Genomic DNA, 14,007 nt, shown 5'->3' on the forward strand with positions numbered 1-14,007 from the left:
GAAAGAAAGCCTTTGAAATGTAGCCTATCCCACGCTTCCACAAAGAGGCATATTGAACTAATGTTTAGGCTACATGTTTTTTGCATGCTATATTGTTGTTTGGTTATTTAGCCTACTCCTTTACTACACACTCTTCTAAGCAAAGGCATATAGGTTCATCATGTGGCAAATTTTGTTTGCTCTTTCTTACATTAAATAACTTTAATTTATCATCTCTACTTGTCCCTGTAGTCCTCCTCATCACTAATTTCGGGCTCATCATTATCAGTGGTCGACTGGTTGATCTGCTGCTCAGAGGCTACCATTTTTACCACATAGGCCTACACAGATCAAACTTCAGTTTTGTTATTAATATCTGCATACTGCAAAGTCTATGAATCGGATACAAAAGGCCAGGGGCGGACTGGGACCAAAAATCGGCCCTGGCATATTTGGTCCAAGCGGCCCTCAAATCGGTCGGGCACACCTAATTAAAAATACACAATCTTTGCATTACCCTTAAATATGTATGTTTCAACTGTCATGGAGCACTGAAAGTGATGTAGGCCTCATTGGCTATCACCATGGCTATCACTCTCAATCGCAATCAGAGGTAGCCATAGAGCACATGATCTCCATATTCAAGTAGGCTATACAAGCAATTATTAAAGAAGAGTTTCTGCTTGAATTCAAAGTATCATTTCAAATGATTCAATAGGCTACATTTAAACTATACAATGCTCTATTGGCAGCAGCACCAAACAATTACTGAACACGTTTTGTAGCCTACATTTCCGTCAGTCTACAGTCTTTCAGCCCATCTTTACCATGATAGAACCCTTTCGACACTCTACTTTGAGAGACCAACCACCACTCATGCCATCGATGTTGAATTTTGGGTGAACTGGATTTGAATTTAGGCTAAACTGATCAACCTGACCAACAATTAACGTCGATACTCTTTTGCTGTCCGGGTTTGCAAATCCTTCATTTAGAAAATTCATTAGCCTACCATATAATTACATTATCGCAATTAATATCTCATAATAATTATCATCGTCAGCATGGCATGTCACACATAGCCTACCTGCTCCACCACTGAGTTCTTATCATGTAGGCTCAACTAGGCTTTCTCCACCACCTGCTCACTGTCCCTCTCCTCTGTATGCTTGCTTACATCCTCGTTCAAACTCAACGAACTTCAACATGTTGCTGACATATATATGCTAGCCTACTTGCAATATTGTATTTTTGAAGCTTCTACATTGGTGTTACTTTTGCACAATTGTCACTACCGGCACCCGCCGCAATTTCGTGTAGGCAACTTCGATTAACTTTTGATGCGCTCACAGAATCCTGGCTCTGAGCCAAAATGGGAGGGGTGGGGCCTGACAGGAGCTGTTATTGGATCAGTCGAGTGTCAATATGGAAATGTAACCAATGGGCCGCTGATTATCCTTCCTTGGGCCGATCATTGGCCAAAATGATTAAATTATATATAGCCTATTCTATCGGCCCAAAAGGTGCGTCGGCCCACCGTGCCCGGTATGCCAGATGGCCAGTCCGCAAAAGGCTAATATTTTAAGAAATGTAATATGTTGCTTGCAAATAGCTTGAAAACGTTACAAACGTCCAATATTAGCCCAATAACTGCTAATAATCATTGCCTATAGGCTATCTCTCTTTACCAGTTGCCACTGCCACTGTCTGTAGGCCTAATCTAGAAGCTTGGCACATTTAGCAGCATCTACCTGGCCGTTTCAGTCCCTCCTGGCCTCTTTTTACCATCCATCCTTCGACGCTTATGGCTACTGTAGGGCCGGCCTGGCTATCGTATCTGAGAAAACTTTTTGGAAAAGACGGGCTATATGGACCCAACCAACTCTTTTTGGGAGGGGAGAACTCCCTCACACGGTAGGCTACAACCCATGCAGAGGCAACGGTGCCATGCACAGAATGCGGAACGTGTAGCCTAGCCTACTTTAAGAGAAGTTAGACTAATATGACAAATGTCAATATTTTTTTCCTCGACCGGCCCAAAAGTGAAGCGGCCCACTGGGAATTCTCCCAATTACCCACCCCGGGCCTGGCTGTGATTGGCCGAGTTTTCAGTGCGTTTCTCTGTGTTTTTAGCAGCCCCTGCAACATGCTAGTCCACTGTAGCCTACGCTTTGTACATAATGTTAAACATAGTTTTGGATTCAGTGGCAAGATTTCTTGATTGTACACTGCCTGTCTCTCAGTAATGTTTTAAAATGAGAGCTTCGTCAGCTGGCAGTAGGCTACTTTGTTGGTAGTCATGAGAAGTTCGCTTGCTAACAGAACATAAATATGCTGCCCAGAAACCTTGTGAATAGTTCTGTGAATAGCCGTTTAAAAAAAAAAAAAAAAAAAAAAAAAAAAAAACATAGTCCAGTCCATACAACTTCATTTCAATTTCAAAAGAAATACTGAACTATGTATTTTTTTTTTTTTTTTTTTTTTTTTTTTTAAACGGCGACGAAATTGTGAATTTCCAGAGCACACTTGGCAATCAACTCCTACGGACTTTCCCCTAAAGATGGCAGCAAAGATGGCAACATTTCCGGAAAGGTACTGGCTTGATGAAATTCACTCTGGACTCTCTATCCGACCACATAAAGACCTCGGGATACTTCGGTTTGGCTTTAGGGACCCTCTACTCACTACCACGTAAGTGCAATGTTGTTTGGAACTGTAGAAGAGGTATAAAAATAGCGTTTTGTAGCGGCGAAATAATATGCCCTTCTCACTTCCACGCTAACGAGCTTTGACTAAAAACAGTAACATCGAACTTTCTCAAAACACATCCGAATGACATGATTTGGATGTCAACTCAACGTATGTACTCCCAATCATCCGTCAATCGATCTAAAGTGCATTTTACTCCGGATAATTCCTTTAACAAAATGACAGCATTGATATGACAAAGGAAAACGAATTCGGTCACTCAAGACTGTGCCACAGCAACCAGTGTAGGCTACAGTCCTACCCAATAGGCCTACTCGAAGCAGATAGCGTTGTCTGACGGTCGAGTGGGTTATTGCACGTATTTCCAGAACAGGGGCCTGTACTACGAAGGGAGCTTAACCTACCCAGATGTAAACCAGGGTTGACAAAACCTGGTTATCTTAAGTGGTGTTAATCGGTACTACGACGCTGATTATGAAGTTGATTTGTTGAGCCAGGGTTAACCTAATTAGTGGGTTTGATCCAGCAAGACCACAGCAGGCTTGCAGAGCAAGCCCACTATTGTTCTTCTTAAGTTTTACTTTATTTATTTATTTATTTATTTATTTATTAGTGGGTTTGATCCAGCAAGCCCACTATTGTTCTTCTTAGGTTTACTTATTATATCTTCCTGTTGACCCACTTTTTGGACGAACTACTGCTCCTAGACCGTTTGAGCTATCGACACAGTTCGAACTCCAAAAATTCAGGCCCGAACCGGTGTAACTTGCTTGTTACTTTCGTGTCGCTGGCCCTTGTCGTTTTCGCGGTATTCCCGTTTTTTGGCGTTTTTGGGCCCCATTGAAATGAATGGCGGAATGTTCAAGGATTCTAATTCCGATTGTGACATCACAGCTCTAATTGTTTAAGCTTGCACCTGGCAGAGTTCTGAGCCATCTGGCAGAGCTCTAATGGGCTGGGCTGGGCTGTCTGTGTATATGAAGGTGTGTGCATGTAACTATTGACCCGTATGTCCGATTTTCATAAATGAGGTACCGATTGAATCCTCGAATGAAGCCCAGTTCAATGCCTTGCCAGCACCAAGTGTAGAGGTCATGTAAAAAAAGATGATCGCGCTCTGCCATCTTTTTTTAAAGTGAATCCATGTTCATACAGGTCATTTAAAAAATAAAAAAAACTTTTTCCCAGTCCATTCAGCCCAGTTCAATGCCCAGCTAGCTCGATTCAAACTTAGTTATGTATACATACAGTTGTATAGATTACAACATTGAGAAACACACATTCATACAGATATTATGCACATCCACGCAACACGACTATTCAAGTTAAGTTACTCATCATTGCCCGGCAAGAAGTCCACAATCTATGGAGCTTACAGACAACGTTAAATAACTGTAAGTTCTGTATGCTATTTAAAGCCGACCTAACGGTGAGTCCCTTCATGACGGTGTGTTGCAATGCATTCTGGGTGCATGAGGGTATCTACATGTAAACCGAAGCATTGAGAACTGTGTTTGGATATTACTTGGCAGTCTGAATCAGAATTACCTTAGCTCTCAGTAAGTTACAGTTTATTATAGTCATGTGATTTACATAAAGTAGTAAACAACAGTAATGTTAAACGTGTCAACAAGTTAGATTTTACCCCACAAGCCACAATAGGGAACGTTCAAGTAAGCGTTAGCACATATACAAACCTATTAATGTTAGCTAACATGCTAAGCATTGAAAATGAATGCGTTAGCAATAGCCACTGCTTTTTTTTTGAGCTGACAAGCGTTAAAAATGCGTGGAAAAACGTAATCAGCCAAATTGACTCACTTCTTAAGACCCTTGGTATGGTGTTACAACGATGTGGAGTCGAAATGTAAATTGTTAGTAACGTTATGGTTTTAATGTAGACCAACCGCGATTTTCCAATGAAGTGAATAGAGTCATTTTAGGTACTACTTTTATGAGGTCTGTAGTTCTGATAGATACATTTATCTTATCTTTGAACAGACTACATGGTTATCTGCCTTAGACTTCGTAGATGTAGTTACTACAATTTGGAGGCGGAATTCGAAGTGTAAATATGGTTTTAATGTGTAAACAGAACAACCGCGATTTTGCGAGCTAGAAAAAAGGAAGTGAATGAATGAATAGTTACTGGTTTTCTGAGGGCTGGCGTTCTCATAAAATCGATGTAATCTTTGAAAAGACTACCTGGTTATCTTCCTTAGACTTCGTAGATGTAGTTACTACAATTTGGAGTCGAAATTCGAAGTGCAAATATGGTTTAAATGTGTAAACAAGACGCCTGATGTTTAATATATGTTAATGAATGGGCACAGTATTATTGTGTACAGTAATGGGCTATCAGTAGTATGTAAACCGTTCATGTGTTATGTGATTTACATAAACTAGTAAACAACAGAAATGTTAAAAGCTGGTATTGTGTTTCCTGAATTCTTACATTCAGGCATTCAAATGAAATGTAATTAACCCTTTAGGCGGCAGAGGTTTTTTTTTTCTCGAAACGTTAGATTTTGACATCTTCATTTCAAAAGGCTATATCTTAAAAGTGATAGAGACTTTCTGTAAATTAGAGAAATATTAAGGATGACCCAAAGTTCATGTAGGGATTAAATGTTTATATCTAATTTGCATATTATGACGTCATATGGTGGCGGCCATCTTGGATTATAGAATTTTCATGAAAAGTCGCATGTTTGAATGATAAAATGCACCACTTCTTTCCCCCCAAAATGTCCCTCACCTTCTGTATGCTATATTGCACAATCCTGAATGCTCCGGTAAATACTAAGTAGTAAACAAACTATGTATATCATTACTAATAAATGGCAGAAACAAACCAAATGCATGTAGCGGTAGGCACCTTTTGCTGTAGAGATTTTCCATTTACTACATACAGTAGGCACTCTGATTCCATGTATGGGGCACATATATATTATTCAGATGACACACAAACACAAGTAGACAAGACCTGTTTAGTTCAAAAGCTCACTTGCCACGGCAAGGCACAGATCAGGAGTGAGATGACGAGACAAGACAAGAGACAATGTTAGTATTTGTTTTCTTTTTGTTGTTTTTTGTTGTTGTTTTTACTTAGCTGACAAAGACACACACATCACAAGGACATGAACACACAAAGAACACATCCCATATGGAAATGATCTATACAAAATTTACACTAATTTCATATGCTGCATTAGATCCTCATATGTAGTATATAGGTAAGTGAATCTGCATGTAAAATGCATATTAAATGCATACAACATGTAACTTGCAAGGTTTTGCAACATATAAGCATTGTAGATGACACCAAGCCCTAAAACAATATCCTTACAAAATGTTTGTATAGTACAACATACAAGACTTGGGCACGCACCAAAATCTTGTATGAGATAGGCAGACAAGGAAGCAACATATAAAAAACCTTAACATATGAACACATGAGAAAAGAGATGTAGAACCAGGTATAGTGCTGCTTTTTCACGATAACAGGGCATCTGCGATAACATCAAAAACATTTTGTGATATGTTTTTAAAGCCAAGTTTTTTGTTTATCTGTAAATCAGAATGTCTTCATTATCTTTCAGAAGTAAACATCATTAAAATAATTTTTAATCAAATAATTTAAATGCTTTTCAATTATATACAAATATTTCACATCACACATTACTTGGAGCTCAGACACATTAATTCTGATCAGAATGAATACACATGAAACAAATTAGAATGTGATTTTTATGTGTATATTTATGTGTAAGAGATACAAAAGCCAATTAGAGCAATTAAAAACAACAACTGCATAAAAATAGCATTACATCACACCACAATTTTCAAACACTATATTGACAGTAACAATATCATCAGGTGCTGTGTACAGTACATCACAGACAATGCACATACTGTACTTTATGAGGACTGCATTTTATAAACACACAGGACGTCCCATTGGTAATACTACACTGAAGTGCTTGTGTTGCACTCAAATATCACATATTTCATATAGGCTATCTTCATTCATTACTAACATCATGGTTTATCAATGCGAAGCGGTTCTTGCATGAAAACCCAATAAGCTTCAAACAGATAAGTGACACGTGTCCTGTTAGGCTGATAAATAGTGATTGCAATTATTTACAATAATATGTCCTCAGTAGCTTGCACACAATTGAGCTGGATGGAGGGCACTGAATGTATATGCATGGTCTAACTATCTGAATGGCATGTATGGCTTTATGAAAACCACTTGGAAAGTGGACAGTTTGGATAAGTGACACTTTACACACGTGAGTGTTTCATCATGTGCCTGTGGCATGCCAAGATAACTGGTGCAAACACTGCAATAATGATGACACTCAATTTGATCTATAATGCCAGTCAGGGGTTTGTCTAAAAAGTACTTGCTTGAGGGAATTGCACTTTTTCCAGCAGAAACCAATTTCAAAAGCTTGAGTAGATCAGCCATTAAAACACCGGTTGTGTTGTGTTTGAGGGCAAAGGACACAATGGAGATGAAACTCTGCTCTTCTGTCAATCCCTGGGAGAGGATATCCTAGAATAACAGGAAAATTAAATGTTAACTTATGACACACTGATATATTTTATATCTTCTTATTAACAGTTATAGAGTGATTACTTGCATTATTTGTCTTACCTGTGTTAGTGTGAAAGGCTCTCCACTCTGCTCTCTGAGTTGTCTTTCACAGGCATCTTCACTGTTTCCCTAGGGAGGACATACCAAGAAAAACTTCAGGACAATAAAACAAACAGCTAGATACTACACAGAGGCTAAATGAACGTATTTCAAAAATCAGTACCTTATCAAAAATCCTTTAAACCACTTGTGTCATCTTTATTGATGTGCGATCTCAACCACTCACATTGAAACCAAACCGTGACAGTGAGGAGAGTTCTCCACTACATCACATCTATTCAAATCCTGTCGGGCAATCCTAATTTTCTTGATAATTTTCTTCTCTGTTGAAATCCCTCTCATCAGGAGCGAGTCCAGATGAATGTATGGAGCTCGATGGAACATGTGGAGCTTGGTGGAACTACTTTCAGGTTAAGCCTTCATTGGGTCAGCAGAACATTGGCATGTGGAAAATATTAACCACAAGACACAAATGAAGTGTGCCTGTGCTTTTAATAAAAAAATATTTGGTTTGAACAATATAAAAACAAAAAAATGGGGTGTGGCCATTAAATAATCATCAAGCTGAAATTTCTAGGCCTATTTGTTATTGCAATAATCAGCATGTTACTGTATCCGCCTAATTCTTCTGCCTATCCTGCCCCCTTTGAAACCCTTTTGCCTCTCTTAACTCAAGCTATAGGCTATTTTTCTTTATTCGGGGCAGATAGGTCAATGACTTCCCTGCTGAAAAAAAACAGCCTGACCAGCTTATGATGGTTTGCTGGTTTAAGCTGTGTTTTCGCAAGAGTTTTGCTGGTTTAGCTGGTTGACCCAGTTTAGGATGGTCATGTAGTTGGAGGTTGACTGGCCAATCCAGCAATGTCCAGCTTTATGGCTGGTCACCATCATGACCAACATAAACCAGCACACTCACATATGAGCTTGTCAGACCAACATGACCAGCTTCCTAAGATGGTCACACCAGCAAGTCCAAGTGGTGGCCCAACCAGTAGACCAGCAAAGACCAGCACAAACTGATGAAAAACCAGCTGAGACCAGCCACCGGCTTAGGCTGGTGTGTAGCTGTTTTTTTTCAGCAGGGTTAGGCCTAATTACCTAGGCCTAGGCCACATGTTTGATGTCATTAAAAATACACTAATATCCATTCCTAATGTTTAGATTAAATGTGGCATAATTTATGTAGCCTAAACTTTTAGTTTCATTTTTTAAAACTCAGACCTCAATCATTTTGGATTGACTTTCATTGGAGGAGACTATGCAAAAATGTCATGCAATCTCATCAGGCTCATCAGCCTAACAAAATTCGGCAGGCTCTATGCCTGTTTTGATAGATTTATCCTTCCTCATTTGTGAACTGTTGCGAAGCATAGTTGCATTAAGAGATGGTAGCCTAATGTATGGCTACATAAATTACTCCAATATATTCTTAAATTAATGAATGAATAAATAAATTTGTCACTTTGACCATTAGTTACCAGTCTACCCCAAACTGTGATAACAGTCCAGGGATTCTGAAAATTGTTGCCTGTAAAGATAAACCCAAAGTAGGCTAAGTAGGCATACAAACCTTTTTTTCCATCGTGATGAGGTGCGACGATGAATATTTTCTTTCAGCCATTCATTTTTTGCGCAGTGTTTTCTTTTTAACATAATTAAAAACACAGTGAATAATGCGATTCAGGATACTAGCGACGCTGCGCGCTCAATCCTGCTCCCCGCCTCTCGCGAAACACCGTGAGATCTCCATCTTCCAATGAGACCGCTGCGACGTTCGAATCGAAACAGAAGTTGTGGAGTCAGGAGAGGCCGGAGAGGGAGCAAGGAGTGAGCGAGAACGTACATCACTTTTATAATGGAAGAAACAATAGGTAAGGAGTGTAATAAACATTTCGTAATACTGTTTTTGCATTCATTCGCGTGTAATCAGTTTTTAAGCAAGAGCAAGTTGGCTACTTGACCAATATTACGGCACTGCAACTGATCTAGAGTTGGTTGTTGTTGGTGGTGGTGTGTGTGGGGGGTAATGTTCAAAACCGCTAGCATATCTCCAGAGACAACTTAAGAATCTTTGATACTGTATCTCCGTGCGTGCTAGCAACTAACAGAAGACAACTGTTGAAAGACCAGAAATGGCACTTTCACATGATATCTTGGGTACACGTGTAACCCAACGGGATCGCAAAGTAGGACTTACAAAACGAAGGATAACACTGCTAAGAATCTGCTGCACTCAAATTGCACCGTTTTGCTGTCAATGCAGTCTTCTTGACCAGTCACACCTTGTAAACAACCTAGTCAAAACAGAAGTAGGTATCACATTTTCTTGGTGATATTTTCTTTAGAACTCGTAAGTTCTATCCTGAGACAAACGACATTCTGAGACTTTTCATCCTCTGTGCACAGAGATTCACCTACTAGCGCTTCATAAAAGAAAAGTTTGTTGATATTTGGGGCACATTAATAGACAGTCCAATTTCTTAGTAGTACTGGTAACAGCAAGTGGCCTAGCAGTAGGCAAGTATTTCTTATCTAGTTTTAGGAAATGGCAACTGAAAGGTCTGTGTGCCCTGAAAATCAACCACTTTAAAAAAAAAAAAAAATCAATTTGTTTAAAGTCTATAAAGCCCATGCGGACACGCAGAGAAAAATAGAACTCTTCTATTTCAAGGGGTCTTTGCTGTTCTGCTGTGCAGAACACTACATGGTGTAAATGGCCTAATCTGATAACAAGTAGATGAAAACAGACCAAAACCATGCACTACCTGTGCATTGGTGTGAATGCAGTGTGACATGGTGATAAAATATGTACTACTGTATTCATACATCCTTTCTTCATTTTTCCTCCATTCTTTTAGTGGCAGAAACACCAGCCAGGAAGTTTGCTGTGGTACAGTGGTCAGAAGGAGATGACAAGGGCAAGTTAAGTGATGTCAAAACTGATGCCATCATTCGCTATGATGACACAAAAATGGGCCCTGATGGGCTTCCTTTAAGCCTGTATCTGGCTTCAGTTGAGTGGCGACGTGGGAAGAGGCCACAAGGAGGTTATCCTCATTATGCAGCTAATGTGAAGTTTGTGACTGGTAAGATACAGACTATTATTTAATCAGTAGGTGTAAATACACATTATTCTCTTTAATATACATTTTTAATAGACATTTGTCATTCTACCCATGATACAATTCTGCCATCATAGATAGATTTGCAGTTTACAGTTTAGAGATGTCGTTATCATGGTGTCATTGTAAAATCATGTTGTGTCCGTGACTGTCTTTCCCTCTCTACTGTAGGTTCTCGTTATGAGGCCACACGAAAATTGAATGAGCTAACAAAAAGCAATAAGCCAGCCCCACAAACAAAGAGGATCTCTGTGCCCCCCAAGAAGTATGGGGAAGAATCAGACGACACAGACACGGAAGTTCCTCAACAAACAGATAAGGTAGTGTGAATTTGTCATCAGATTATTTTGATCATGTCATTCCAGTAATGGGAACCTCCAGCAGGCCAGTGAATCGATTTACACCGCATTTGCACTTTAAAGCTATGCACATACATGTGGAGTGTTTGTGGCACACTCACTATCAGTCATTGAAGTTTTTCAAAGCTGATGCGGATGTACATTCTTGATTCACATGATTTACATGTTAGTTATTGATTCCGTTGTGCATGTTGCAATTATTATTGCAGCAGCCTCTATTTAATTAATTCTAGCTTCTGTTTTGACCAGAGGTTAAAAGTCTCCCAGACTGATCCTGCAAAGGAGTTTCTGAAGATGTATGGTGGGATACCACAAACTTCATCAGATGAGATCAACAACCTGAAAAAATCTGTCTCTGCTTTGACCCAGAAAAACATAGACTTGGAGAAAGAATGCCAAAAGTGGAAAGACTTGGTTCTTCAAGGTATCTTGTTTATTATGTACTGGTTGTAGAAGGATCAGTGATAGCTAAGTCTGTTTACCTGTATTTTTCCTGTCATTGTGTCTAGATGTGCCAGGACTCATTTTTGGCATGAAGAAGATTATATGCCAGCCTGCCTCTCCCAGGACGCCCGGATCAGAGGACTGTCCTTCACAGTGTCTTCCCTATTTCACTCAGCCCACCTCCAGCCCCTCATCTACTGTTTCAACACAGTCTAGTTCACCTTCAGCCAGCTCCCAGTCATCAAAGGTGATTTCTTTTTAGAAATTAATACATGATAGAGAATTGTTTGGGATGCTTGTTATGAGTTCGGCAGATATACTTTATTTATCCAACTATATCAGTAAGTATCTGTTGTGCTGTACAGAAGAACTACAGAAAATTCAATTGAATAATTGACACATTGGCACACAGTCTAAGCTTATACATTTGTCTATGGCTCCAAAGTATGTATTAATATGTGCACTGACCAGATGTTTTCTGTTTAACTAATGTCCTCCTCAGATGGCAATTGATGCTGGGAGTGGAGACATGGATACAACTAGTTCTTCACCATCAAAGGTGAGTTGTCTTAATGAATATTATATAGATGGTCAGGCATGCTTGTAATGTGTAGGGCAATCGTGATTATACTGTATGTATAGTGTGTGTGTGCACTTCTTTATGTGTTTTCTTTCTGTGCCCAGTATTAACACATTATATAAGACAACCAGGTTGTGTTAGTGGAAGCCATTTTTAAAGGCCAATACATTCTGATTTTGTATACAAAATCATATAGGGTTGTAATTTACCAAGTTATATAGTTTTTTCATATCCTAAAATTTTATCTTTAAGCCCTTTGTTTAACACCTGTCCTTTGTTTAACACATTTTTCTTCCTTTAAAGGTTGAGATCTTCAAAGGCAGTGGTGTCATGGTGGATAAGCTTGCATGGGTTTCGCAGTTAATGCAAATTCATGTACAACATTTGTAAGACAACTGCTTACAGCTGTATTCCCCCCTGAATTGCTTCTAGTCAGTAATCTTCGGGGAACCAACAAGGGGAAGGGAGAGGCTCGTCTCCCCCTTGAGAAGACCAAAGTTGATGCCATCTACAGTAGGTTCAGTGTTATCAATAGCTGTTATGATACTGATCTCTGCTGTGAATGTCAAGTATAGCCTACTAACTTTTGCATTCTTTGGGTTTGTTTGTTAAAGATGCAACTCTGGAGAGATGGCCGGGTACCCCTCTGTCCCTGATAGGGAGCAGCATCAATGGGAAGATAACAGAGATGCGGAATAAAGTTAAGCAACAGAAATGAGAACATTGAAATGTACGTTTTGTTCTTAATAACACAGTTCAGTTCATAAATATTACGTACAGTTATGGACAGTATGAATGAGTTCATTATACCACTTAAAATGGCACTTTATCTCCTAAATTGTGGGAATGGCAGAAAGCTGCAATGTCTGCCACTGATGTTGAAAATAAGTTTTTTTTCATAACGACATGCCTAACCATCATGTTTTTGATAGGATCAGTAATAGTAGATACAGTTAGTAGAAGTGCAAGGGAAGTGCAAGGGAACTATTTGTCAGTAGAGGTTTCAAATAAATTTGGTTAAAATCCCTGTGTGTATTGCTCTTTAATCACACAATGATACTCATACAAAGCATATATTGTACATATATGCAACACATATAGGAAACATCAGTTTGTAAATATGTATTACTTGTATATAATTTCCTTTTAGATATCAAAATCTTATCAAAACCATATAAAAACTTCATAGTTTCTATATACATTTTATCTGTGTAACATACACAAATCTAACAGTAATGGTGGTTTATCATATAGGAACAACACAATATTACTCATGAAAAACATATACTTCACATATAAGAAGCATGTATTATATGTCAGACAAACATATACAAAAATTAGTGTGTACATGTGTATAACATATATATACTTTTTCTTTCTAATATCAAAATCTTATCAAAACCATATGAAGACTGCGTTGTTTTTATATACATTGCATGTGTGTTACATGCACAAATCTGGTTGTAATGGTGTTTTATCATATAGGAATAATACTAAAACGTTATATAACATATTCTAAAATGTACATCTCTCATGTACTGAAAGTATATGTCACTGTATAATTTACTTAGTCAGTTCATGTAGATGTGTGCTTTATTCATACATGAGGGAAATATGAAATGGGCCACTTTTGTGATATGTGCCACATAAGATTTTCATAGCCATATGTGTTTCTGGCAGTAAGGGTTTTGTATAAGACTTTTGTATTCATCCTTTTAGAAGTTTTATGTATTTCTTTTTCGTATGGGATATATGTCCTAAATGGTCAGGGAAATAGATAATCAACAGTGTAAATCATTACTAATAAATGGCTGACAATTTTTTTTTTTTTTTTTTTATGTAGCAGGCCTTTTGCTGTAGAGATAATGACTATCCATATCCTATCCATACAGGGCCGGCATTCCCATCATCTTGTGATAGACTATGCATGGCCTAATGGCTCTCCTGCCCCGTGTCACCACCTCTGCTCCTGTTGCGAGCAGCATGGCCAGATCTGCCTCGCGCTCGCCTCGAGTGGAGAGAATTTGCGCAGCTCGGACTAGGCCTACTGTCATTCTCATTGCGACTCCCCACACTGCCTCTACGTTCCCCCCCTAACTGTCCTATGAGCACTTCGACCTCGACTAACATACCCAGTGGCATTAGACA

At 38.9% G+C, this 14,007-nt stretch overlaps 1 protein-coding gene across 4 annotated transcripts; it reads left to right on the plus strand.

Annotated features, from left to right (window-relative positions):
• Positions 1-7,354: 7,354 nt before the first annotated feature.
• On the plus strand, positions 7,355-13,597 carry LOC121694223. 4 transcript variants are annotated; one of them, XM_042074275.1, is made up of 9 exons: positions 7,355-7,780; positions 9,039-9,225; positions 10,213-10,440; positions 10,648-10,796; positions 11,085-11,259; positions 11,345-11,526; positions 11,782-11,838; positions 12,163-12,372; positions 12,474-12,989. In XM_042074275.1, exons 2-8 carry the CDS (start codon positions 9,210-9,212, stop codon positions 12,247-12,249), a joined length of 894 nt encoding a protein of 297 aa, XP_041930209.1. In that variant the 5' UTR covers positions 7,355-7,780; positions 9,039-9,209; the 3' UTR covers positions 12,250-12,372; positions 12,474-12,989. The 4 variants fall into 4 exon arrangements, with proteins under 4 accessions (XP_041930209.1, XP_041930201.1, XP_041930192.1 ...); XM_042074258.1 differs by lacking the exons at positions 7,355-7,780; positions 9,039-9,225 and adding exons at positions 9,837-10,031; positions 13,579-13,597 and having other exon boundaries at positions 10,149-10,440; positions 12,474-12,589; XM_042074267.1 differs by lacking the exon at positions 9,039-9,225 and having other exon boundaries at positions 7,355-7,764.
• The last annotated feature ends 410 nt before the right edge of the window (positions 13,598-14,007 follow it).

The sequence above is a fragment of the Alosa sapidissima genome, chromosome 2, assembly GCF_018492685.1.
Source record: "Alosa sapidissima isolate fAloSap1 chromosome 2, fAloSap1.pri, whole genome shotgun sequence".
In the NCBI taxonomy this organism is placed as follows: domain Eukaryota; kingdom Metazoa; phylum Chordata; class Actinopteri; order Clupeiformes; family Clupeidae; genus Alosa; species Alosa sapidissima.

What these genes read in the sequence shown, in the direction of transcription:
- LOC121694223 (XM_042074258.1), top strand. Translation starts at nt 10,161, where the DNA reads ATGTACTACTGTATTCATACATCCTTTCTTCATTTTTCCTCCATTCTT. An exon ending in CCAGCTCCCAGTCATCAAAG is followed by an intron (nt 11,527 to 11,781) that starts GTGATTTCTTTT and finishes TGTCCTCCTCAG; the next exon opens with ATGGCAATTGATGCTGGGAG. An exon ending in CTAGTTCTTCACCATCAAAG is followed by an intron (nt 11,839 to 12,162) that starts GTGAGTTGTCTT and finishes CTTCCTTTAAAG; the next exon opens with GTTGAGATCTTCAAAGGCAG.